At 43.0% G+C, this 23,820-nt stretch overlaps 1 protein-coding gene across 1 annotated transcript in view; it reads left to right on the top strand.

Annotated features, from left to right (window-relative positions):
* Positions 1-3,401: 3,401 nt before the first annotated feature.
* scai (suppressor of cancer cell invasion) overlaps positions 3,402-23,820 on the top strand; it is a 28,619-nt gene continuing 8,200 nt past the window's right edge. Inside the window, exons 1-16 of the mRNA XM_079289631.1 lie at positions 3,402-3,514; positions 6,951-7,046; positions 7,380-7,466; positions 8,440-8,538; positions 9,449-9,545; positions 10,681-10,779; positions 11,042-11,194; positions 15,828-15,929; positions 16,397-16,498; positions 16,637-16,715; positions 17,661-17,760; positions 17,989-18,070; positions 18,731-18,803; positions 19,467-19,640; positions 22,643-22,743; positions 23,183-23,414. Of these exons, the coding sequence (XP_079145757.1) occupies positions 3,408-3,514; positions 6,951-7,046; positions 7,380-7,466; positions 8,440-8,538; positions 9,449-9,545; positions 10,681-10,779; positions 11,042-11,194; positions 15,828-15,929; positions 16,397-16,498; positions 16,637-16,715; positions 17,661-17,760; positions 17,989-18,070; positions 18,731-18,803; positions 19,467-19,640; positions 22,643-22,743; positions 23,183-23,329 (1,698 nt within the window). The 5' untranslated portion in view covers positions 3,402-3,407 and the 3' untranslated portion in view covers positions 23,330-23,414. The remainder of the gene's footprint in view (positions 3,515-6,950; positions 7,047-7,379; positions 7,467-8,439; positions 8,539-9,448; positions 9,546-10,680; positions 10,780-11,041; positions 11,195-15,827; positions 15,930-16,396; positions 16,499-16,636; positions 16,716-17,660; positions 17,761-17,988; positions 18,071-18,730; positions 18,804-19,466; positions 19,641-22,642; positions 22,744-23,182; positions 23,415-23,820) is intronic.

The raw sequence follows: 23,820 nt of genomic DNA on the forward strand, positions 1-23,820 counted from the left end.
AGCTGTTAATCGTGTGTTCAACTTTTCAGTATCTCTTACAGTTTCTGAAATATCAGTTCAGACCTTTTTATGACTTTATAATGGGTGTGTATTGCACTACTTGGTCATATGACCTGGGATGTCACTCTCTGAACCCCTCTGCGGTTCTCCTTTTTATACCTCTGTGCTGGCAACAAGTTAGGTTTACAAGTTGTACGGCTGTCCAGTCCGTTCTCCACAAACGTCCACCAGGCTCAACGATGAAATGACTGATAAGGTCACTGACTTCACGTCCGTCAGGAACGCCGTGAGGGAATTTCTTTGAATTTGGCGCAAACGTCCACTTTGGATGCTTTTGCTTCTGCTAACGAATCTTTGTTAATCATTTCCTAGCCTCCTCTCATCACGTCTTGGTCCCGTTCACCGGAGATACAAGCAGAAGGGAGGCAAGGAGATTCTGTCCATTGTTTTGTTACGCTGCTATGATCTCTGTTCAAATAAACAATGTACAGCTGTCATACGCACAAACACACACACACACTGGGTACTGGTCAGTGCAACCATTGGACACTTCACGAAGGAGTTATTTCCTGCGTGGAGTGCGAGGCACTGTAAGTGAGATATTGCACATACATATGTCTGAAATGACAGCTATGGAGCACGCTAAATAGTATACACATGAACTCAATCGCTGTATGTTTTCACGTTATGATCTGTGTGCTAAGTCTTGTGACTGAGTATACCAAGGGCGTCCCTTATGTCCAGCTCTTCATTCACCACTGTCGACACACCTGGAGTTGACTGTTGGCAGCTGGTAGCGATCAGACCTCCGGAGCAAACCAGAGTGTTTGGCTTTTCATCTGGGATCCAGGAGTCAAACAGGGCCACGATAGCGATCACAACCATGTTTCAGGTGTGGCCACGACCCATGGAAACCTGCAAGGGGAGAAAGCACAGACTCAGGGGAAGAAGCCAAGTTACCTGCATTAATAGGACATACAGAAGGAGAGAGAGAGAGAGAGAGAGGAGGAGCTCAGTGTATCCTAGGAAGTCCCCCAGCAGTCTGGGCCTATAGCATAACTAGAGCTGGTCCAAGGCAAACCTGAGCCAGCCCTAACTAGGCTTACTCAAAGAGGAAAGTCTAGTCTACTCTTAAATGTGGAGAGGATGTCTGCCTCCTGGACTGAAACTGGAAGCTGGTTCCTCAGAAGAGAAGCTTGGTAAACATACTACTGCATTTTATTTCTTGTACTGTTTTTTAATGTTTTAATGAATGTTCTTAATTGTTTTTAAATCTCCTTTTCTTTTGCCTTATGTTTTGATGCTGTTAATGGTTTTATGTGAAGCACTTTGAATTACCTTGTTGTTGAAATGTGCTATACAAATAAACTTGCCTTGCCTTGCCTTGCCTTGGTAGCTGTAGGCTCCGGTTCCCATCCTACCTTCGGAGACTGTTGGAACCACAAGAAACCCTGAATTTAGGGAGGGTGTTTAACCATGAAGGGCTTTGTAGGTGAGAAGGATTTTACATTATCTTGTGGATTTCACAGGGAGCCAGTGCAGAGACGTTATACGGGGAAATATGATCTCTTCCATTGTTGGTACAACTGGACAGTCTCAAGAGATTTATTGGAGCAGCCGGATAAAAAGAAATTGCAATAACCTCGCTTGAAGTAACAAAAGTAATATTAGATTGATTTAAAATAACTTTCTTACAAAGTTAAATCTGTTGTTGGATAATGAAAGTTGAGGGTTGAATTTTGTATGATCTAATTCATTTGAAGAACTGGAGAAATCGATATGCTTGATATGTATTATGAATATTGAGATGTATGAATTGCTTTTGTGAATATCCATGCTTCGTTATTGCTCTGCCAATGAAGCTTGACTATTGGAACTACAATTCGATCTTGTTATATTTCGCTCATGCAGCAGGGTTATGGTTACTTATTTCAAGATAGGCGTTTTGTCAGCGGGGAAGCGGTTATTTTGAAAATGTTGACCCGGAAGTAACTAGCCAGTTCTCGTGGAGAAGTGTCAGCCGCTGTCCTCGCCCTGCCTCCTCCCTGTCACAGGACAGCGTCCTTTCATACGGAGTAGCATCCAGGCTTCAACCGACAGCAGTCCCGTGCACGCGGCTCGGTGGACCGCGGTCCGGTGTCAGACACGCAGCGAGATGCCAAGAGAGGCGCGTTACACCCACAGAGCTCGTCGTGGCTTTTGCACAGATTTGTGAGAAGCATCACTGTGGTAACGTCCGCCTGTTCATCACCGCTAGCCGGCTGGCGAGGTAAGGAGAAACGTGAATTACACAAGCAGAGGTACCGTAAATTCAAGCCGCTGCATCCAGGCTGTGTGAGCGGGCTATCCGAGCTACCGCTGCTTATCTCTGCATCCACAAAGGAATCTCCTCTTGTTCGTTTGGTTGGGACGCGAATGGAGGAGTGGTGTCCAGACTGGAAACGACAGCAGGCTAACGTTATAACGTTAGATACAAGCAAGTCTTCGTGAACGGCCCAATCACGCGTAGTCTCATTAGTAGCTAACGTTAATTAGGTGGCTGGATGAGCCTGGTGTTACCCGAGTTCACTGCTCTCAACATTAGTTTACATTACAGCTGGGTTATTAAATATAACTAATTAATGAGAAACAGCACAGCAGCTGATTGTCATATTTGTTGTGACTTATTGTATTGTAACAATGTATTCATCTCGTCTTGTCTGGAACGGCTCATTGTGTCATTGGTTTGGTCCCCTCATCATCATCGTGTACGTCCTGTCATTGTCACGGTGAACAGACCAACTCAATGAGAGCTGTTGGATGTCTAAAGACCTGCAGGGAACATTTCAGCACAATCTGTCAGTTCCGAACAAGATAAGTTTGTTACTGACATAGACATAAGCCACGTGGGGTTCTTACCACCCTGACAACAGAGACTATGGCACTATAAACTTTCCATTTGCACCAAATCATTTTTGAGGAGACACGGCAACAGCTGAACATTGTGACCTGATTACACTTCCATCTTAGCAAACTGGAGGTTGCAGCCACTGTGAGAGTGAAATCTGGGACATCCCAAGTCAACCTAAAAAAGGTGACCATGTGATGCATTTCCTCCATAGTTTCTTGTTTCTATTCATATTTAAGTAAGGCACCAGAAAGACACTTATATCTGCCTCCAGAAACATCTGTTTAGTGGTAATAGTTTGGATATCAACATGGTTGAAATGTATTTCCTTGTAGCTTGATGTATTAATAAATCATAAGTTCACATTGGAACCAATGGGAGGCTGTTTGGTCTAGTTGCCACTGGTTCCAATATTTTGAACCATTTATAACTAACCAGTATTTTTTTTATGCGGTATCACTCCTCAGTCAATACAGTATTTATTTACTTCTATTTATAATCAGGTGTGAAGGTCAGTGTCATGACTGGAGCTGAGACTGAGGATGATATTCCATTAGGTGAAAGGAAGACTGTCACAGATTTCTGCTACCTCCTGGACAAGTCCAAACAACTCTTCAATGGGCTAAGGTTAGTCTGGACTTCCTATGTTGTCTCCTGTCTGCTGGACTTTTGTAATCAAGCATTGACTTGCAGTGAGTAGTTGTTGCAATGCACAGGAATGATATGTATTCAATTGTGCAGCGCAAGATGTTCGTCCATTGCCAACTTTGGGTGTCAATAGAGGAAGTAGTGTGGCCTTTATGTGAGGGTGTGGAGGTCAGGGTGGTGGTTGAGTGTGTACAGCAGGGGTCCGGACCCAGACGCAGTTGCATCTGTCCATGAGTCCATGAGTCGAATCATCCGTTATGGAATCATCAAGTCGAGATGTTTTTTTTGAAGAGGAACTTTGTGCTCTTGTAAACAATTCAATGATTAAAACATTGGTTGTATAGGTTAGATATGATTTTTGATGACACAGCAACTCACACCTACAAAAAATGGAACAAATACCGTAGTCCAATCTTCGTCTTCAACAGCCAAATCAGATTTTAATCGAAAGAAATGTGATTCGGGTACAGCCCTAGAGATTGGCATTCCCAAAATCTGCAGCATATCTAATGAAAAATATTTAACAGTCACCAGCCATCAACCAAGGAAGATTATCTTGACCAGACCTGGGCATTGTACGGCCCACGGGAGGTCCTTGGGAAATTAGGAATAAAACGTAAATAAGTGTACATCATGCACAGAATAGAGCTGCATTGCTTTTATTTTGAAGGCGACTTTTGTTGTTTTTTTCTTCTCAATTTACGTATGCTATGAACGTATGTGAGCAGCAGTGTCACTGCAATGTGTTTGTGAACTGAGTTTACGGAGATGTGAGTTAGCTGTTAGCCCTCAACAATGTCAGCCGGTGTTAAAAAAAGACTGACACAGAGTGTAGAGTTTTATCAAAATATGGATTTTAAAGTGTTTTTTGACTGAAGTCAAAGGTAAAGCCGTGTGCTTAGTTTCTGGAGAACAAGTCGCAGTGTTGAAGGATTACAATTTGAATCGTCATTAAGAGACGAAACACACTGAGAAATACGAAACATTGATGGATGCAGAGCGGGTACGGACGTCTGCTTTGCGAGCTAAGCTGCAAAAGCAACAAGGCCTTTTTACCGAGCTTCACACATCCAGGGATGCAGCCGCCAAGACCAGCTTCGTGATATCACACAAAATTGCAAAAACCAGTAAGCCATTCTCTGATGGGGAGTTTCTCAGAGAGTGTTTGGTGGACTCTGTTGCACTATTATGCCCCCAGAAAAAAGACTCATTGGAGAATGTGCAGCTCTCTGGCCCACTGTAACGAGGAGGATCGAGGACATCGAGGGGAATCTGGAGCTTCAGCTGCAAAGAGCAGACCATTTCCAACTTTTCTCCTTTGCTCTGGACGAGAGCTGCGCTGTCCGACACAGCAAGTTACTCATCTTTGTACGTAGGATAAGGAAAGACTTGGTGATTACAGAGGAGCTGACAATGAAAGGGACGACGGCGGAGTGATGTGTTCATGGAGGTAATGCATGCTTCCACAAGCTGGGACTGAAATGGGACAAACTGGCATGTGTCACAACCGATGGTTGTCCAAATCTGACGGGAGAAATGACCGACTTTTGAAGCGGATGCAAGATAAAGTGACTGAAATCAACCCAGAACTGAACTTGGTATGTTTGCATTGTATTACACATCAACATGTGTTGTGTGAGTCAGTGCTCAAACTGAACCATGTTGTTGATGCTGTAACTAAAATAGTTAACGTCATCGGGGCACGAGCATTGAACCACAGACAGCTTGTTGCACTCTTGGAGCAGCATGAGACTGAACACAGTGACAGGCTAACACACAGCGGTCAGTGGCTCAGCCTGGGCAAAGTGCTGACCAGAGTTCAGAGTTCAGGACCTGAGAGCAGAGATTCAGGAGCTTTGTGAGAAGGCAAGAACATCCCAGAGCTCTCTGGTGTAAACTGGATGACAGATCTTTCATTTGCTGTTGATGTGACGGCACTAATGAATGATCTGAATACCAAACTGCAAGGCGAGGGCCTCTCTGCACATGACATGCACAGCCTGGTGAAGGCCTTCATGACAGATGCAGGGAACACTCTCACCCACCTGCACACTCTGAAAGAAGCCACTCCATCAGTTGAACATCTCCACAGGTCTCATCCATGTTAGGGGCACTGCATGGTGAGTTTAAGGCCATTTCAAGACTTCAGAACAGTTGAGAGTGAAACATGATGTCTTCTCCTTCACGTGCAGTGTGGATCAAGCTCCCAGTGATGTTCAGCTCCAACTCATTGACCTGCAGTCTGATGCAGTCCTGCAGAGCACTTTAAGTCAGTGTCATTGCTGGAGTTTTATTCTTCTCTCAAAGAGGAGAACGTTCCACACATGAGGAGGCATGCTCAGAAGATGTTGCTTCTCTTTGGATCGACCTACATCTGTGAACAAACATTCTCTGTGATGAAGTTCAACAGATCCAGATCCTCTCACTGACATCAGCTGTCAGCTGTCCTTCACATCTCACCTCACACATTCAGCCTGACTTCAGTCACTCGTTCAAAGACTAGATCTCTCCACTGACCTGAACAGCGAGAGGTCATTGTATAGTGATAGTTGTAGTAATAAAAGTACTCATTTTGCAAAAACATGATCCCCGTCAGTGTTCTACTATTATATATGGATATTACAAATGTATATGTTTGGATTATTGCTGCTGCAGATGTTTTAGGTGGAGCTCATTTTAACTCTTTTATACTCTGTTGGTCAGTTTGTGTCGTTAGGAAAGGTTTGAACAATGATAATGTGCAATGTAACAAGTAACTAAAGCTGTTAGACTAATGTAGTGGAGTAAAAAGTATAATATTTCCCTCTGAGATGTAGTGGAGTGGAAGTACAAAGTTAAATAAAATACAAATACTCAAGTAAAGTACCTTGAATTTGTACATAAGTACAGTACTTAAGCAAATCTACTCGTTACATTCCACCGCTGATCATAACATTTACTCTCACAGCTCACAGCTCATCAACACCAGACAACATGCTGCTTTAATAAAGAGGTGGAGTAATGATGAGCAGGATTGAGTTCAGTCTGTTGGTCCGGCCCTCCACAACAGTCCCTGTTTCTCATGCGGCCCTTTGGGAAAACTAATTGCCCCCCCTGGTCTTGACTGTAGTCGAGTGTACCTACTGAAGTTCTGTTAGTCTCTAAGAGTGGAACTGGAAATTGGTTCTTGAGTTCTACGAAGGGCAAAACGGCCTTTAACTAATCAGTCTTTGTGAAATATTGTAGTAAGTATTTGAAAGCATTCACGTTTATGTACAAACGATTGCATAGTCGGTGTGATTCCCTTGGAAGAACCAAAAAGGTTGGGGATCTTCCTTGAACATCCCAGAATGCACAGCGTGCAGTGGTTGAGTGTTTAAAGATGTTCTGTGTTGACTGTGTCTCTGTTCTCCTCTTGCTGTGCTCTCTGCTGCAGAGACCTGCCTCAGTATGGACACAAGCAGTGGCAGTCCTACTTTGGACGGACCTTTGACGTCTACACGAAGCTGTGGAAGTTCCAGCAGCAGCACAGGTTACTTCCATCTCTTACTGCTGTCCCGGTTACAATAGGCTGCTGTGTTTCATGTATGTAACTAAGGTTCAAATATTACAGATGGGTTTACAAACAATACAGCACTGTTCAAACTTGTTAGGACCAGTGTTCGCTGTATTCATATTCACATGAAATATCATGCAAATAAATCCAATGAGAGCTGGTTTAAGTCTGTCAGGTCATCAGCACAGAGACGATGCACATGTCATAGGTGATGACTGTGACGCTGTCATTTGCCAGATGTTCTGTCCCATCTGGTTGAATCATTCCATTGTTTGGTGCTCAGTGTCGTATGTTTTCCTTTACTGACAGGCAGGTCCTGGACAGTCGCTATGGCTTGAAGAGATGGCAGATTGGGGAAGTTGCATCCAAAATTGGACAGCTTTACTACCACTACTAGTAAGTCAAACGATGTCTCGACATCTGTCTCACTGCTGTCTGTTCAGTTATATATTATTATTACTGAATACATTATTTTAATATGATTTCATGATTCATTCTCTTATCAGCCATTACTGTAGTTTATATAGAATTAAAACAATTATTCAAAATCAAGGTGTGGCACAGATAATTGAGGTACATTTGTGTGCAGGACTCCTACATTGTCAGTGTAGGGAGACACGAGATCTACTGCATGACCAATGTCTTGGGCTGGATAGGCTGTCTCGAGCAGGCTAAACATGTGACCTGTCGGGCAGCTCCAGCCAATGAGTGAGCAGTACACGTGTTGAGGGGGAAGTTTGGGGAAGGGTCGCCTGTTGGTCATCCAAAGAACGGAGGAATTCAACATTCAGAGCACTTTATTTTACTACAGGATGGAGTGTTATTTCATAACTGTATTGAAGCACTTTATTTTATTACAAAAATAGTGTACTGTGGTGTTTCATCAGATACATTAATATTCATTGAAGTTTGGAATTTTTTTAATGAATTGTTAAATTAGATTCATCCACCACATGATAAGACACTTATGCTTATGATGAAATCACAGACGTTCATCTCCTCATGAACAGGTGGCACTCATCACTCATCAGGCCAGAAATAGAGATTTTTGCCAATTTTGTGTAGTGAAGAGAGTTTGGTGAAACACTCCAGAAAGTAAGTGAGGTTTAGGACGAGAAAACAGCAGTGCTCTTGCATGAGGCCCACTGTCTTTAGTGATGAGTGCACAGCAGCAGGTCTGGGGCGTCAGACCGTCCAAGCGGACCTGCTTCTTTTGGTTCATGTATGTGCAGCAATGCTGAGAGCTGAAGGGCTTAGTGAGGGGGTTTAGATAACAGGGTGGGGGAATAAGAAATGCTATGAATGTATTGGATTGTGCTCCACTCCGGAGATGGGAACACAACTTCTTCTTTCTCACCCTGACTGGCAGCCTTCGTACCTCAGAAACCAGTTATCTGAATGAGGCCTTTTCCTTCTACTCAGCCATCCGTCAGCGCTCCTACTACTTCCAGGTCAACAAAGAGGACCGGTAAGTTCCACAAATCTTTCTCTTCAAATGTTGTGAGTTGCAATTTCAGGAAATAGATGCCTTTGCTTGGTATATAATAAATTCCTTGGCCATTCATTTTAAAGATTTCTTTTGTTTTCTGCTTTTTTCAAAAACTGAGCCAAATATCACTTTTCCTAATCCATAGATTACTGATATGTGCAGCAAATGTAGTGTCTAGGGTCTAGTTTGATAGGATAGGGCTGCTTATAGTCTATATATTTGTTATTGTCAACCAATCCCACCAAAAGACCATCCTTCAATTCTTTGACCTTCCTGAGTCAGTCAGTGGCTCTCAGCCACCAGCCGATTGGTTCCTGTTGAAGATGTAGATCTTTAAAACAAATAGTATCAACGTTAGGTTTGGATCAACTGTTTTCTTTAACAGCTGGTCATTGTAGTTTTTAGTGAATGGTATTTAAACAGGAGGAAATATTGCATTAATTGGGGACTATTTTCAGCAGCGTATTAATCCACATTTGGTGATCTGGTGAGTAGTTAGAGCAACAGCTTGGCTCATGATGTATGTTAATGGAAACAATGGAGCTCTATGGCACAGAGGAAGAAGACATATCAAGCTTTGATACAAACACAATACTTAGTAGTTCGTCGATGGATTCGTTGTTGGTTTTGGTCTGCATGGGATTTGTTGATAATATAATGTATGATATCATAAAAACAATTCTGAATCATCAGACTTATTCTTTACATTTCACAATCACAGACACAGGCAAGCGAACTAAGATGATCAGTTATATGCAAAACACAAATGTGCTGAATTGTACCCCTGGGATTGAAACATGAAGCATGATGTCATCAGCAGCCTTAATGGCCGCGGCGTTGAATGGCCTGTCCTTTGATGTGCAAATTGTCTTCTCTTATCTCTTGTCAGGCCAGAATTAGTAGTGAAGAAGCTTCGATATTATGCTCGCTACATAGTCGTCTGTTTACTGCTGAACAAGATGGACCTAGTCAAGGTTTTGGTGAAGGTATGAAAGTTTTTTTGTATTCATGCTGAGTGATCAAAACCTTTGCACGCCTGGTTTTGTGAGGAGCATGGAGCCATCTCCTGCACCCTTATATGTCATTTACCATTCATAGCGTTCATCTCAGTGTCTCGCTGGGGGACGGTTGGGATTGACATGCGACAAAGCAAACACAAAGCAAGGACTTTGTGGTTCATGGTTGGGGCCTCAACCCCGAGTCCACCAGGAGTCTTGGAAGTGGAAGCAGTCCCCCACCTGGATATTTTCGAATATGAAATAACAATCCTTTGAGACCTATGCAGCATTTTTATAATTCATTTAAATTGACCATTCGAGTTGTTTGTGCAGTTTAAGCTTGTAAAATGAGTTTAGTTCTCCATCGTAGCCTGGAGCACAGTGCTGGTTACCGCTTATAGTTTGCCCTGTGATGTTCATCTTCATATACCGCCATACTGAAAAATGAGCGCAGTGAGATCTACGGCCTCAGAGCGTACTCTTCTCATTTATGGTTTGAACTGTAACACAACAATAAATAACCCACAACGAACTCTCTTTAACAGCGTGAACACCATCGCACACGTCAATGTGTGACACATAAACAATGTGTCAAAGGAATCGGTGTTCATTTACACATTTACATCACGGTAACCTCATAGCTGCTCGCCAGCAGCATCACAGTCTGTTAACAGCTGGGGGAGGCGCTGTAAGAGATGGAGGATAACGACACCGGAGACACGCTACAAGAACTTGTGTCCTAGAGAAGAGTTGTGTTGAGTCTTTGGACTTTCTTTTGTTCTTTTAATCTGACGTAGCCACTGTTGTTGCTGGTGGTGCTAAAACTAGCAATGTTCATCACCTCATTGCCCATTGCCTCCAACTCCTATTATAATCCAGCATGAGCAGCTCTTTGACAAGTGGATTCAACAGAAGGACTGTTCTATTCTGAGAATACGTGGGGAGAGAATCAAGATGAATGCACTGGCTTTAAGAACAAGAAGCGCTCCCCTTTCAGAGTACTGGGGAAGTTAGCCTGCTTCCTGACATTAGTATGAGACCTATTTTATGAATGTGGCTTTATGTGTATTTTTTTAATTAGCATGAACCTTCATGGAACCTCATGTCTGTCTGCTACCTGCAGGAGTTATCTGAGGAAATTGAAGATTACACACAGCGATTCAACACAGAGGACCAGTTGGAATGGAACCTGGTTCTCCAGGAAGTGGCAGCTTTTGTAGAGGTAACTGACAACACGGCACATTAGTCCTTTCAATCTTGTCTATTTCATTGTCCATAATGCAGGTTGCAAATCTGTGTGATTAGATTGTCCTGATGTATCTTATAAAAATATAGTAACAACCCATAATTGTGTGAGAGTTGGTTGCCTACATAAAAACAGTAATGCAGCATTTCATCTTTCTGGACTAAGATCAGGAATTTAAAATGCCTGTTTGATTGAATCAGCTGTGGCTCACTGTTGTTCCTCTCTTTCTGTGAAACAGGCAGATCCAGTGGTAGTTCTGAATGACAACAGTTCTGTTGTTGTCACCAGCAATCGGCTGCAGGAGGAAAGTGTGCCTCCACTAGAACAAGGCATGGTGGTTGGGCAGCTCGTCCTTGCAGATGCACTAATCATCGGCAACTGTAACAACCAGGTTTTAACCCACAATTTCTAATTCACAGTTCCGAACAAATCATACACAACATGGTTGTCGACTGGTCTTATTGGAAAAAACCTCTCAAACAAACAATATCAAACTCACCTTTTCAGTATAGAACTTAATATACCTGCAGATCTGTTGTCTGTGATGTTTCGTCTTACATTGCTCTTGAATGATGGTTTCACTACTGTATGGATGAAGTATATCTATCAACTGTCTAAACCACATTTTGATAGATATGCATGTCCTATTAGATTGATGGTGCATGACATGTACTGCTCCAGAGATTAGTTTTTAAACACATTGTACGCGTTAGAAGATAATTGCTTAAAGATTGTGATCTATCTTCTTACATCAGCTGGTTTCTTCAGCAGATCTATTTCCATCTAGTTGTTAACCCGATCCAGTATGTGACGGGGAGACAGACCGTCCCGAGTGGGATTGAAACCGGGTTCTTCGTGCTGTAATGCAACAGTGCTAACCACCGCGCTGCACCTAAACGCTGTCAAATAGAAAGGACTGAATGGTGGAGGTAGACCGGTACACTTTTTCACCATTTTTGTGTGTCGGGTTTTTTGGGCAGGGCTGAAATCATGCACTGGAGCCATGACCCCTCCCCAAACACGGTACAACAACTAGAGACATAGCATCAGTGGTTTTGCTGCTCAACCGTCAGTTACAACACTAACTTACCAAAACCTGCTAGCTAGCAGTGGTGTACTGGCCATCTGGCGTGTCGGGACAAATTCCAGTGGGCCTCCACATCCGTGGCCCTGTGGACCATCAAAGAATCCATTTAGTTTTTTACCTGCCCTGACGGCCTCCTTCTGGGCCCTCTCTATGTGCCTTTCATTCAGGGTGTGCATTAAAGCGTGTTGCATGCATGTTCCAGTCAAACTTGTGCTTCCGTCACAGGCTACTCCGACGCTACTGTTAAACGGTGGATAAATTATTTTGAGCAAAATTACTCTTTTCACAATCAGAATTTGGTCCGATAACATTTGTAAAGTCTGCAAGAGCTGTGCGATTTGAATTATTTGATCCCCATTCAAGTTAGCATAGTGCTAAAGCGGAAGTTAGCGGACTCGGCCACTGGGAGTCTGTGGTACTCGAGCACAGCCCATAAAGCATGTTGACATTATGCGAAAGCAGCAGTGAGCTGGCCGACATGTGGAACATCCTGTAACTGTAATCAACCCACACCCATGACTGGCCTGGTTTCACACAATCGTTTCAGAGCAGAGAATATTGATTATTCTTTCCACGGTTTTCAAACCTAATTGTATAAACGGATCTGCTGAGTGATTAATAACACATTTTTCCGTGGAGTGACAAACTCGGAACACATTATTTTTACTTTATTCAGACTTTAAGTCCTGTCCAGTTTCTACCACAACCAGTAGTATAGTGATCAGTAGTATAGTGATCAGTTGTATAGTGATCAGTAGTATACCAGTAGTATAGTGATCAGTAGTATAGTGATCACTAGTATACCAGTAGTATAGTGATCAGTAGTATAGTGATCAGTAGTATAGCCATCAGTAGTATACCAGTAGTATAGTGATCAGTAGTATACCAGTAGTATAGTGATCAGTAGTATAGTGATCAGTAGTATAGTGATCAGTAGTATACCAGTAGTATAGTGATCAGTAGTATACCAGTAGTATAGTGACCAGTAGTATAGTTACCAGTGGTATAGTGATCAGTAGTATAGTGACCAGTAGTATAGTGACCAGTAGTATAGTGATCAGTAGTATAGTGACCAGTAGTATAGTGACCAGTAGTATAGTGACCAGTAGTATAGTGACCAGTAGTATAGTGACCAGTAGTATACCAGTAGTATAGTGATCAGTAGTATAGTGATCAGTAGTATAGTGACCAGTAGTATAGTGACCAGTAGTATAGTGATCAGTAGTATACCAGTAGTATAGTGATCAGTAGTATAGTGATCAGTAGTATAGTGATCAGTAGTATAGTGATCAGTAGTATAGTGACCAGTAGTATAGTGACCAGTAGTATACCAGTAGTATAGTGACCAGTAGTATACCAGTAGTATAGTGATCAGTAGTATAGTGATCAGTAGTATAGTGACCAGTAGTATAGTGACCAGTAGTATAGTGATCAGTAGTATAGTGACCAGTAGTATAGTGACCAGTAGTATAGTGACCAGTAGTATAGTGATCAGTAGTATAGTGACCAGTAGTATAGTGACCAGTAGTATAGTGACCAGTAGTATACCAGTAGTATACCAGTAGTATAGTGACCAGTAGTATAGTGACCAGTAGTATAGTGATCAGTAGTATAGTGACCAGTAGTATAGTGACCAGTAGTATAGTGACCAGTAGTATAGTGACCAGTAGTATAGTGACCAGTAGTATAGTGACCAGTAGTATACCAGTAGTATACCAGTAGTATAGTGACCAGTAGTATAGTGATCAGTAGTATAGTGACCAGTAGTATAGTGACCAGTAGTATAGTGATCAGTAGTATAGTGACCAGTAGTATAGTGACCAGTAGTATAGTGACCAGTAGTATAGTGACCAGTAGTATAGTGACCAGTAGTATAGTGACCAGTAGTATACCAGTAGTATACCAGTAGTATAGTGATCAGTAGTATAGTGACCAGTAGTATAGTGATCAGTAGTATAGTGATCAGTAGTATAGTGACCAGTAGTATAGTGACCAGTAGTATAGTGACCAGTAGTATAGTGACCAGTAGTATAGTGACCAGTAGTATACCAGTAGTATAGTGATCAGTAGTATAGTGATCAGTAGTATAGTGACCAGTAGTATAGTGACCAGTAGTATAGTGATCAGTAGTATACCAGTAGTATAGCGATCAGTAGTATAGCGATCAGTAGTATAGTGATCAGTAGTATAGTGATCAGTAGTATACCAGTAGTATAGCGATCAGTAGTATAGTGATCAGTAGTATAGTGATCAGTAGTATACCAGTAGTATAGTGACTAGTAGTATAGTGACCAGTAGGATAGTGACCAGTAGTATAGTGATCAGTAGTATAGTCATCAGTAGTATAGTGATCAGTAGTATACCAGTAGTATAGCGATCAGTAGTATACCAGTAGTATAGTGACTAGTAGTATAGTGACCAGTAGGATAGTGACCAGTAGTATAGTGATCAGTAGTATAGTCATCAGTAGTATAGTGATCAGTAGTATACCAGTAGTATAGCGATCAGTAGTATAGTGATCAGTAGTATAGTGATCAGTAGTATACCAGTAGTATAGTGACTAGTAGTATAGTGACCAGTAGGATAGTGACCAGTAGTATAGTGATCAGTAGTATAGTCATCAGTAGTATACCAGTAGTATAGTGACTAGTAGTATAGTGACCAGTAGGATAGTGACCAGTAGTATAGTGATCAGTAGTATAGTCATCAGTAGTATAGTGATCAGTAGTATACCAGTAGTATAGCGATCAGTAGTATAGTGATCAGTAGTATAGTGATCAGTAGGATAGTGACCAGTAGTATAGCGATCAGTAGTATAGTGATCAGTAGTATAGTGATCAGTAGTATAGTGACCAGTAGGATAGTGACCAGTAGTATAGTGATCAGTAGTATAGTCATCAGTAGTATAGTGATCAGTAGTATACCAGTAGTATAGCGATCAGTAGTATAGTGATCAGTAGTATAGTGATCAGTAGTATACCAGTAGTATAGTGACTAGTAGTATAGTGACCAGTAGGATAGTGACCAGTAGTATAGTGATCAGTAGTATAGTCATCAGTAGTATACCAGTAGTATAGTGATCAGTAGTATAGTCACTATACCAGTAGTATAGTGATCAGTAGTATCGTGACTAGTAGTATAGTGATCAGTCATTCCAGGGCATAATAACAGCAATGCATGATCTTATAATACATAGTTTACTGCTATTTTCCTACACAGGCCAGAGACACTGGCCCTCATGCATGAACCAGTGAGACAGATTCATTCTTAATGAGCAGGTATGAGTGATTTACCAGAACTTCACCAATATTCACTTATTTAGAATTTTCTCTGACGTACGAATGAACTTCACAAGTAGTCACGGCCTGTCCAGGCACTTACAGATGCTGTTGATTCCTCCATGGCTGAATTTGGGGTTTCAATATGTTACACATCGAATGTAAAATGAGTCGCCTGTTCACTGGTTCAGTTTTGATGTAGACTATATCATGATACCTATTTACTGAGAAATTCAAAAACAGGATTTTTTTGTTCACGATTAGCTTGACTTCTACAATCCAGGACTTGCTAAAAACATTCTCACACTCCAACTGCAGCGTCGGTGTTAATAATAGCCGAGTCCAGGGGACATCTTCATCACACCACACAGTTTAACATCACCTGTACTAGAATGTGTTGTGTCTTCCAGTGACTGTCGGTCTCAGTAACAGCATGACTTCATGTCACACCATGTTGCCCTAGAGTTAACAGCTGTAGTGATGTTTTCTTTGCTTAATGGCCCGGACCAACAAGACCACTTGACTTCATACACACTGTACATTTAGTTTATGCCACAAGTTACTTTTTTCACTTTCCAAAATGTTCTTCCTAAATGACTAATTCTCTACAAATCTCTCGATGGTAAAGTAATGTCACAGTTTTTCTCTTCCTTCTTTAGGTGAAGTTCAGTGAGTTAACCATCGACATGTTCCGCATGCTTCAAGCTTTGGAGAGGGAACCAGTGAACCTGGCTATGCAGCCCTCGAAACAAGGAACGCTGGTTAGTGTCATGTTTGAAGTACTTGTTATAATAAGGTTTTTACAACATAAAGAGAAAAGCACAAAAGAAATGAGTCTTTAAAATTCAGAGCATCATTTTCCGATCAAGGCCACTATAAACATGTTATGTCTCATAAATGATGCAGTCTCCCTCAGGGCCAATCAGTAGCAAATACCACCACTCTCTCAAGAGTTGGGCGGTTCCCACCACCCATAAACACACCCACCCCGATTTTGGACAATCGCACCAAGAACAAAGAATATGTATGTATATTAGTGCCGGGCAAGTTTACGCTGTGTGTGTGTGTGTGTGTGTGTGTGTGTGTGTGTGTGTGTGTGTGTGTGTGTGTGTGTGTGTGTGTGTGTGTGTGTGTGTGTGTGTGTGTGTGTGTGTGTGTGTGTGTGTGTGTGTGTGTGTGTGTGTGTGTGTGTGTGCGCACAATGATTCCATCGCCTGTTGTTTCACAGGAACCCAATGAGAAGCCGGCTAAAAGAGAAAACCCTCACAAGTATTTGCTGTACAAGCCAACATTCAGCCAGCTCTTTACTTTCTTGTCCGCCTCCTTTAAGGTCAGTATTCACCGTCGTCATAAGCAACACATTCATTGTGTTGATCCCATATGTTGTTAGAGTTCTTCTGCACCCCCTACCCATGATTCTGTCTTGTGTGTGTGTGTGTGTATATGCACACAACATCTTTTCCCTCAGGAGTTGCCTGCCAACAGCGTTCTGCTTGTGTACCTGTCGGCGACGGGAGTCTTCCCTACTGGCAGTTCAGATTATGAAGGTAAAACCTCAAAGTTAGACCCACATCTTCTTCATGTCATACAGACTTTTTATGAAATATAGACATGCCACCAAACTGTTTACATTGTTAGATTAAAAGGATATATATATTATTATTATTATTATCTGAGGGCTTAACTGGTGACAGCTCATTGTCTGCTCTTCAGCCTACGCTGGGCTGGCTGAAGCTCTGTTTACATGTGTAGAGCACCTTCTGCACTGTTGCACTCATAAAGTAGGCAGCAGAAATCTACTTCTGATCATGTTCAATGATGCGATTACTGAGAGAAGAGGAACGTACCTCACACTCATAATGATCATTCATTCAGACTTCAACTGAAGTCTGAATGTTTTAAATTCCGTCAGTGATGCACAGTGATACATAACTATTAAATACATAACTTGCTATTCTTCATTGCCTCCGCTCCCTCAAACACACCAGGTGTCAAATGTGATGTGATTTCTTGGCTGATAGATGTTCTGTATTCTATAAAAGTCGAGGGAGGAAGCACTGCATGGAGCTCAGGGCAGCGTTCAGCAGAGCAGGAGCTCCTGTTTAATGGCTCAGAGCTGTGAGCCTTTACTCAACACACCTGTCTACGTTAACACACCGGAAGACAGCAATGGGCCTTGCCATTCGACATTGGGAATTCATTATCTTGCTTGTCACATCAATCAAATAAACAACGTTAGTTCCTTATTAAAACCCATTATTCTAGATCAAGCTACGGGGATAATCACTGTGAGTCTCTGCTGCTTATTCCAGTGTCTGCTAGATGGTTTTATTTGGTGCACCTGCTAATGCATCAACATGGAGTCTTTTAGAGGCAAACATGGACCATGCTAACCAGTAGAGCTGCAGTGAAATGTACGATCTATATGTCACAATCGATCACGTCTATTCAACTTGAAGCAGTTGGGCTTAATCTCTGACCATTCCCTGTAGGACCATATGATTTTGGAGGAGTTCTCACAAATACAAATCGAGATGTGGTGAACGGAGAGACGGTGCAGAAGAGGAATCAGGCTCAGAAAGAAATGCACTGGTGATTATTGATTTGTCTAATATGTTTATTAGGAAAAGAAGAATGCTTCCTGTGTGGACAGACCTGACCCAAGAGGAGCATCCGTTTGCTTGTTGTGTCTGATCTGCCTGACTCATTCTGTGTGTGCTAGTAACAAGCTTAGAATCTCCACCCATGCGTACAGCTCACTGGAGAACTGCTGGGACAGAAATGTAACTTCCTGACATTTACTTGTTTGTAATGTTGCAGCCTTCATCCAGGGGACTTATTCCCTTTCACCCGGAAGCCGCTCTTTGTCATCGTAGATTCTTCAAACAGCGCAGCCTACAAGGTATGCAAGTAGTTACCTGGGGAGAAACACATCTGTACCAGACATTTTCAAACTGTAAGGGCGAGTTTAAGGGACGGTGTGAGATGAGAGGGAGAGGTGCAACAGGGAGGTATTGATTGTAGGCTGGCTGTTGATTGGCTGCTCACCAACATGGTCAGCAGCAGTGGCTGTGACACACTGCTCACAGAGGCAATAAGGTACCTTAAAACACAATCTGAACAAACAGACATGATACACGATACGTGATGTTTTTAAATTCAGTGTGACTTACACTTCCCAAGGACGTCATTATCTTCGTATTGTGAATAAAGGTCCATAGATCCTCTCCTTATAACTCCAGAGGTTCTTAACTCGCCTTCTGTATTAAAGTAATCCAGTAATAGTTGTCTGGACATCCATGGGTACACTGCAAACAGGAAGTGCTAAAAGCAAATGTTAATGGTTTAACAAAATATAAACAACTGTAAGCAAACTCGCTGGCTTTGTGGCAGCTTTATACTCCTGTACATCCCCACAGCCTCCAGATGTGGAGAATTGTAACGTTTATAATGTTGCTCGAACTGATTTTTGACATTTGATAACCTGTTGTGTATATGATATGACCACACTATCAATGTACTGTATATTCTTATAACTAATATGACTTTTACATCCTAACAGCATTTCACAAATCAGTTTGGGCAGCCTCTGGTGTGCCTACTGTCACCTGCAGTATATCCCAAGAGTGTGCAAGGTGTGTGTCACTCTAAACAACTCTTCTTCAAACGGAGATGTTCTATATTTCCTTACTGTCAGCAAATCCATGAACAGATCGAACCGACAATGTGTCTGTCTCTCAATACTCTCTGACTCCTCATTGGTTCATCCTGAAGGCAGACATCTTTAGAAACAGCTCAGAAATGAAACAGCTTCTATCAACCGTTACTCCGACAGGAGGAAATAGTTTGTTGGGGACTATTTTCAGCAGCGGATGAATCCACATGTGTTGCTCTTGTGAGTGTTTGAGTCAGCAGGACGGTGTATGTGGGACTGAGTCTAAAGCAACTCATTGATGTGTTTTAATGGAGCTCTATGGACAGAGGAAGTTGCTTTGGGTCTGCTCATTACACTTATTGACAATAAGGAAAGTATAGATTATCAGCAGTCTCATGCTTTAAGTTAACTAAAAGCTGCTGTTATCTATTAGCTGGCAGTTTTACATATTATGAATTAGATACTAAATCTCTGTTTTCAAAACCAGTCCTTATCTATCAACCTACATCTTGGTTATTTAGGTTTTAAAATTGTATGTGTGTATGAAATGTATGGTGTACTCACGCTGCCTGAGAACCTGTGCTGTTTAATGTGTCTCACATCTTCTCACCTCTAACCTGTGCCACGTCTCTGCTTCCTTCAGATCAGTCTCAGCGTGGGAGTCTCTTCACTCTCTTCCTCTACAGTCCGCTCTTAGCGTTCGCCTCTGTGTGTGGATTAACCAGCGTGCAGCGAGGCCTGTGGGAAAGGGCTCAAGAGTTCCTCTGTAAAGTGTACCGGGACATCGGGCAGATGATCACTCGATCACGGACCATAGGTAGCACATCTCCCATTCAATCTCATACTTTAATAGCAGACATTACAGCATAGAGGGGACCATGGTACAGGTGTATTTCTTGTTTTTTTTTATTCATTTCAATTATCATTTTCAAATGAAACATGGTATTAGTCACATGGTGTTAGTCACATGGTATTAGTCACATGGTGTTAGTCACATGGTGTTAGTCACATGGTATTAGTCACATGGTGTTAGTCACATGGTGTTAGTCACATGGTATTAGTCACATGGTGTTAGTCACATGGTATTAGTCACATGGTATTAGTCACATGGTGTTAGTCACATGGTGTTAGTCACATGTTATTAGTCACATGGTGTTAGTCACATGGTGTTAGTCACATGTTATTAGTCACATGGTGTTAGTCACATGGTGTTAGTCACATGTTATTAGTCACATGGTATTAGTCACATGGTATTAGTCACATGGTGTTAGTCACATGGTATTAGTCACATGGTGTTAGTCACATGGTATTAGTCACATGGTGTTAGTCACATGTTATTAGTCACATGGTATTAGTCACATGGTGTTAGTCACATGGTATTAGTCACATGGTGTTAGTCACATGTTATTAGTCACATGGTGTTAGTCACATGGTGTTAGTCACATGTTATTAGTCACATGGTGTTAGTCACATGGTATTAGTCACATGGTGTTAGTCACATGGTATTAGTCACATGGTGTTAGTCACATGGTATTAGTCACATGGTATTAGTCACATGGTGTTAGTCACATGGTATTAGTCACATGGTGTTAGTCACATGGTGTTAGTCACATGTTATTAGTCACATGGTGTTAGTCACATGGTATTAGTCACATGGTGTTAGTCACATGGTATTAGTCACATGGTGTTAGTCACATGGTATTAGTCACATGGTATTAGTCACATGGTGTTAGTCACATGGTATTAGTCACATGGTGTTAGTCACATGGTGTTAGTCACATGGTGTTAGTCACATGTTATTAGTCACATGGTATTAGTCACATGGTATTAGTCACATGGTGTTAGTCACATGGTGTTAGTCACATGTTATTAGTCACATGTTATTAGTCACATGGTATTATTCAGGTTATTAGTCAGGTTATTATCCATCCATCCATTTTCCTCCGCTTATCCGGGGTCGGGTCGCGGTGGCAGCAGGCCAAGCAGGCTGACATTGAAGAGGCGTGTCAGCCAGGACAGCCCAACCATGTCCAGCGCTTTCAGCATCTCAGGGCGGATCTCATCCACCCCCGGCGCCTTGCCACCAAGGAGCTTTTTAACTACCTCAGCGACCTCTGCCAGGGATATGGGTGAGCTTCCCCCTAGGTCCTCAGGCGCTGCCTCCTCTGCAGAGGACATGTTGGTCGGGTTTAGGAGTTCCTCAAAGTGCTCTTTCCACCGCCCGACGATGTCCCCCGTCCGGGTCAGCAGTTCCCCCCCCCTGCTGAGAACAGCCTGGGGTAAGCCCTGCTTTCCCTTCCTGAGCCGTCGGATGGTTTGCCAGAAGCTCCTTGAGGCCAACCAAAAGTCCTTCTTCATGGCCTCCCCGAACTCCTCCCATGCCCGAGTTTTAGCATTCGCGACCTCCGCAGCTGCAGCCCTTCTAGCCTGCCGGTACCTGTCAGCTGCTTCAGGAGACCCCTGGGCCAACCAGGCCTTGAAGGTCTCCTTTTTCAGCTTGACTGCTTCCCTCACCTCCGGTGTCCACCACCGGGTTCTCGGGTTGCCGCCACGACAGGCACCGATGACCTTCCGGCCACAGCTCCTAGCGGCTGCGTCCACAATAGAGGCTTTGAACATGGTCCATTCGGATTCCGTGTCCCCAAAATTCATTCTAATGAATCGTTTAGCAGCACTCACCATGAGCAGCAGTGTTTCCGGTCCGTGTCCTGCAGGAAACCTTGTTTGCATGTCACTTCCCATCTCTCTCTCTCCCCTTGACTTTTTGTCAAGGGGAGAGAGAGAGATGTCATAAATGCACAAAAAAGTGAAGCGGTTATTGTTGAGGGCGTTAGCTAGTTCTGAGGGATCATCCCAAGTGGGGTATGAGGGCTGTTAAGCCCTGTCATGAGTCTGGCTACAGGAGTAGAGGAGTGGCCCATCTTACCTTCATCCTTAGGCCTTGAGACACCACGGTCGGTCCGTTGGCACCAGTCTGCCCTCGATGGCGGCTCTTTGGTTGATTCAGCATGTTGAATCGATAACGTCGTCTGGAATGAAGCAAAGTAGTAAGCGAGCAAGCGCTGCTTTGTTTCATGTCTGTATCCTTACAACTGCTTGTACAGCTGCGGTCCAAGGTCTCTGCTTTCCCTTTTTGAAAGACAAACAAAGAGACTACCGCCGCCTGCTGGTAGGGAGAGTTATTCCCTCACACAGAGTGTTGGCTGTAGTCTTTGCAATGTGCACAAGTGCAACTTTCTGGTCAAGACACAGGCGGCGTGAGACGACGCAGCGGCCGGCCTACGTCACTGCTTGTTGGTTGGTTTTGCTTCTGGTGGTCTTGGCCTTTAAACTGGTCCCTTGCTCTCCAGGTTCTACCTTCCCATGGCTCCTGCTCACATAGCTGGCCGCTGGGCCCCTTGTGCTAATGAGTGAAGACCTCAGGTTGTTGCAGCCTCGGACAGACTGTTAACATCTTTTGTCATGTGGTAGCAGGGCACCAGGCCAATATCTCTGAGTCTGTAGGCATTGTGACAGCTTAGGAGTGTTTCAATGCAGAGGTCAAATTTCATGTACGTAATGTATGTGACAATTAGAACAAAGTTGAGGTTTTTTTGCTGGGTCAGTATCTGATAGAGAAGCTGAGAAAAAAGGCAAACACTGGATTCCTTCATCTAATACCTCATAGGCTACTCTCCCTCTCTGAGCTTCTGTCTGCGAGGAAATCAAAGGAGGAACCTGACCTCGGCGTTCCTGAGAAAGTCTTTGCTTGTGGAGGATGCAGGCAGAAATGGAGAAAAGGAAAACCACTAAAATGTTGTGTTGTTGCGCTCTCTGCAGATCAAGCCTTTTTGCAATTCTTTGGTGACGAGTTCCTCCGGCTGCTGCTGATCCGCTTTGTGTTCTGCGCCGCTGCACTGAGACTGCATAAACTCTTCCGGGTGAGTCCCTGCTACTGAGGTTTCCTAAGAAAGTTGCATTGTTTATTTGAATGCCAAAAATATACCATAAGAGCCCAGTACTCAGGCTTGTAGTCTTTACACACACCATCGGGCACATAGCGCACACACAGTGTGTCCCACTCCACTGCCAACACACAATACATTGATGCACACTTGAGAGCATCTATTCAGAGCCAAGTGTATCCCACCGATCATTACGGTCTACTGCACCACACCAGCTGCTACGAGTACCACACCTGCATCACGCTGTGCTGCAGCAGAGTGACTATAGGAGGAACACTGGAGCCCCAAGCCTGTACAATTAAACACTGACCTGGTCCACAGTGAAACACACAACAGTGGTTGGATTATGCCGCTAGTAATGACAGAAAACCCTTAGTCTGTGTGATGTTTGAGTCGGAGGTCTTTGTGCTTGCAGGAGGCCCAGAGCTTCCCGGAGTCGTACCCTGAGCTCCCTAAACAGGACACAGTGGAGAGCAGCCTTCTACAGAAGCATATTTTGGAGCTGGCGACTATGCTGGATGTCCAGAGCCTATTTTGGGATGATCCACCAGAAGCCTACTAACATCTTTGCTCAGGGCAAAATGGCATATGTGTACATACAGACTCAACTGCCAGGGCGCTCATAGTTCTCTTTCTTTTGTTTACAGGTAATGAAATAATTCATTCAGAACATAAAAGCTCATGTCACGCATTTCACTGTTACTGGTGGAAGCAAATGTAGTGCAACATGAAGATGTTCACATAGATAGGTTTCGTATAATTTGCCCGTTATGAGTCTCAGCGGCTTCCTCCTACATGTAATCAGCATCATGTGCTCACCAGCCCCCTCCACATGTGGGGTTAAAACCTGCAGCCTCCAACTGTATTCCTCCTCACTGAATTGTTGGCGATCTTGGTTTCATGTTTATTTGAAGTGATATTTATTGTTGTTGTGTAAGCCTAAAGGATGGAGAATAGAAGAACCCTGTGACTGTATCTGTGTGTGACGGCTGAGAGAGAGCACAGTGCTGAACAAGCCTTCTCTGCATCAGTACACATGAAGAGCAGCTTTAA

This window comes from Melanostigma gelatinosum, assembly GCF_949748355.1.
Source record: "Melanostigma gelatinosum genome assembly, chromosome: 18".
Lineage (NCBI taxonomy): Eukaryota > Metazoa > Chordata > Actinopteri > Perciformes > Zoarcidae > Melanostigma > Melanostigma gelatinosum.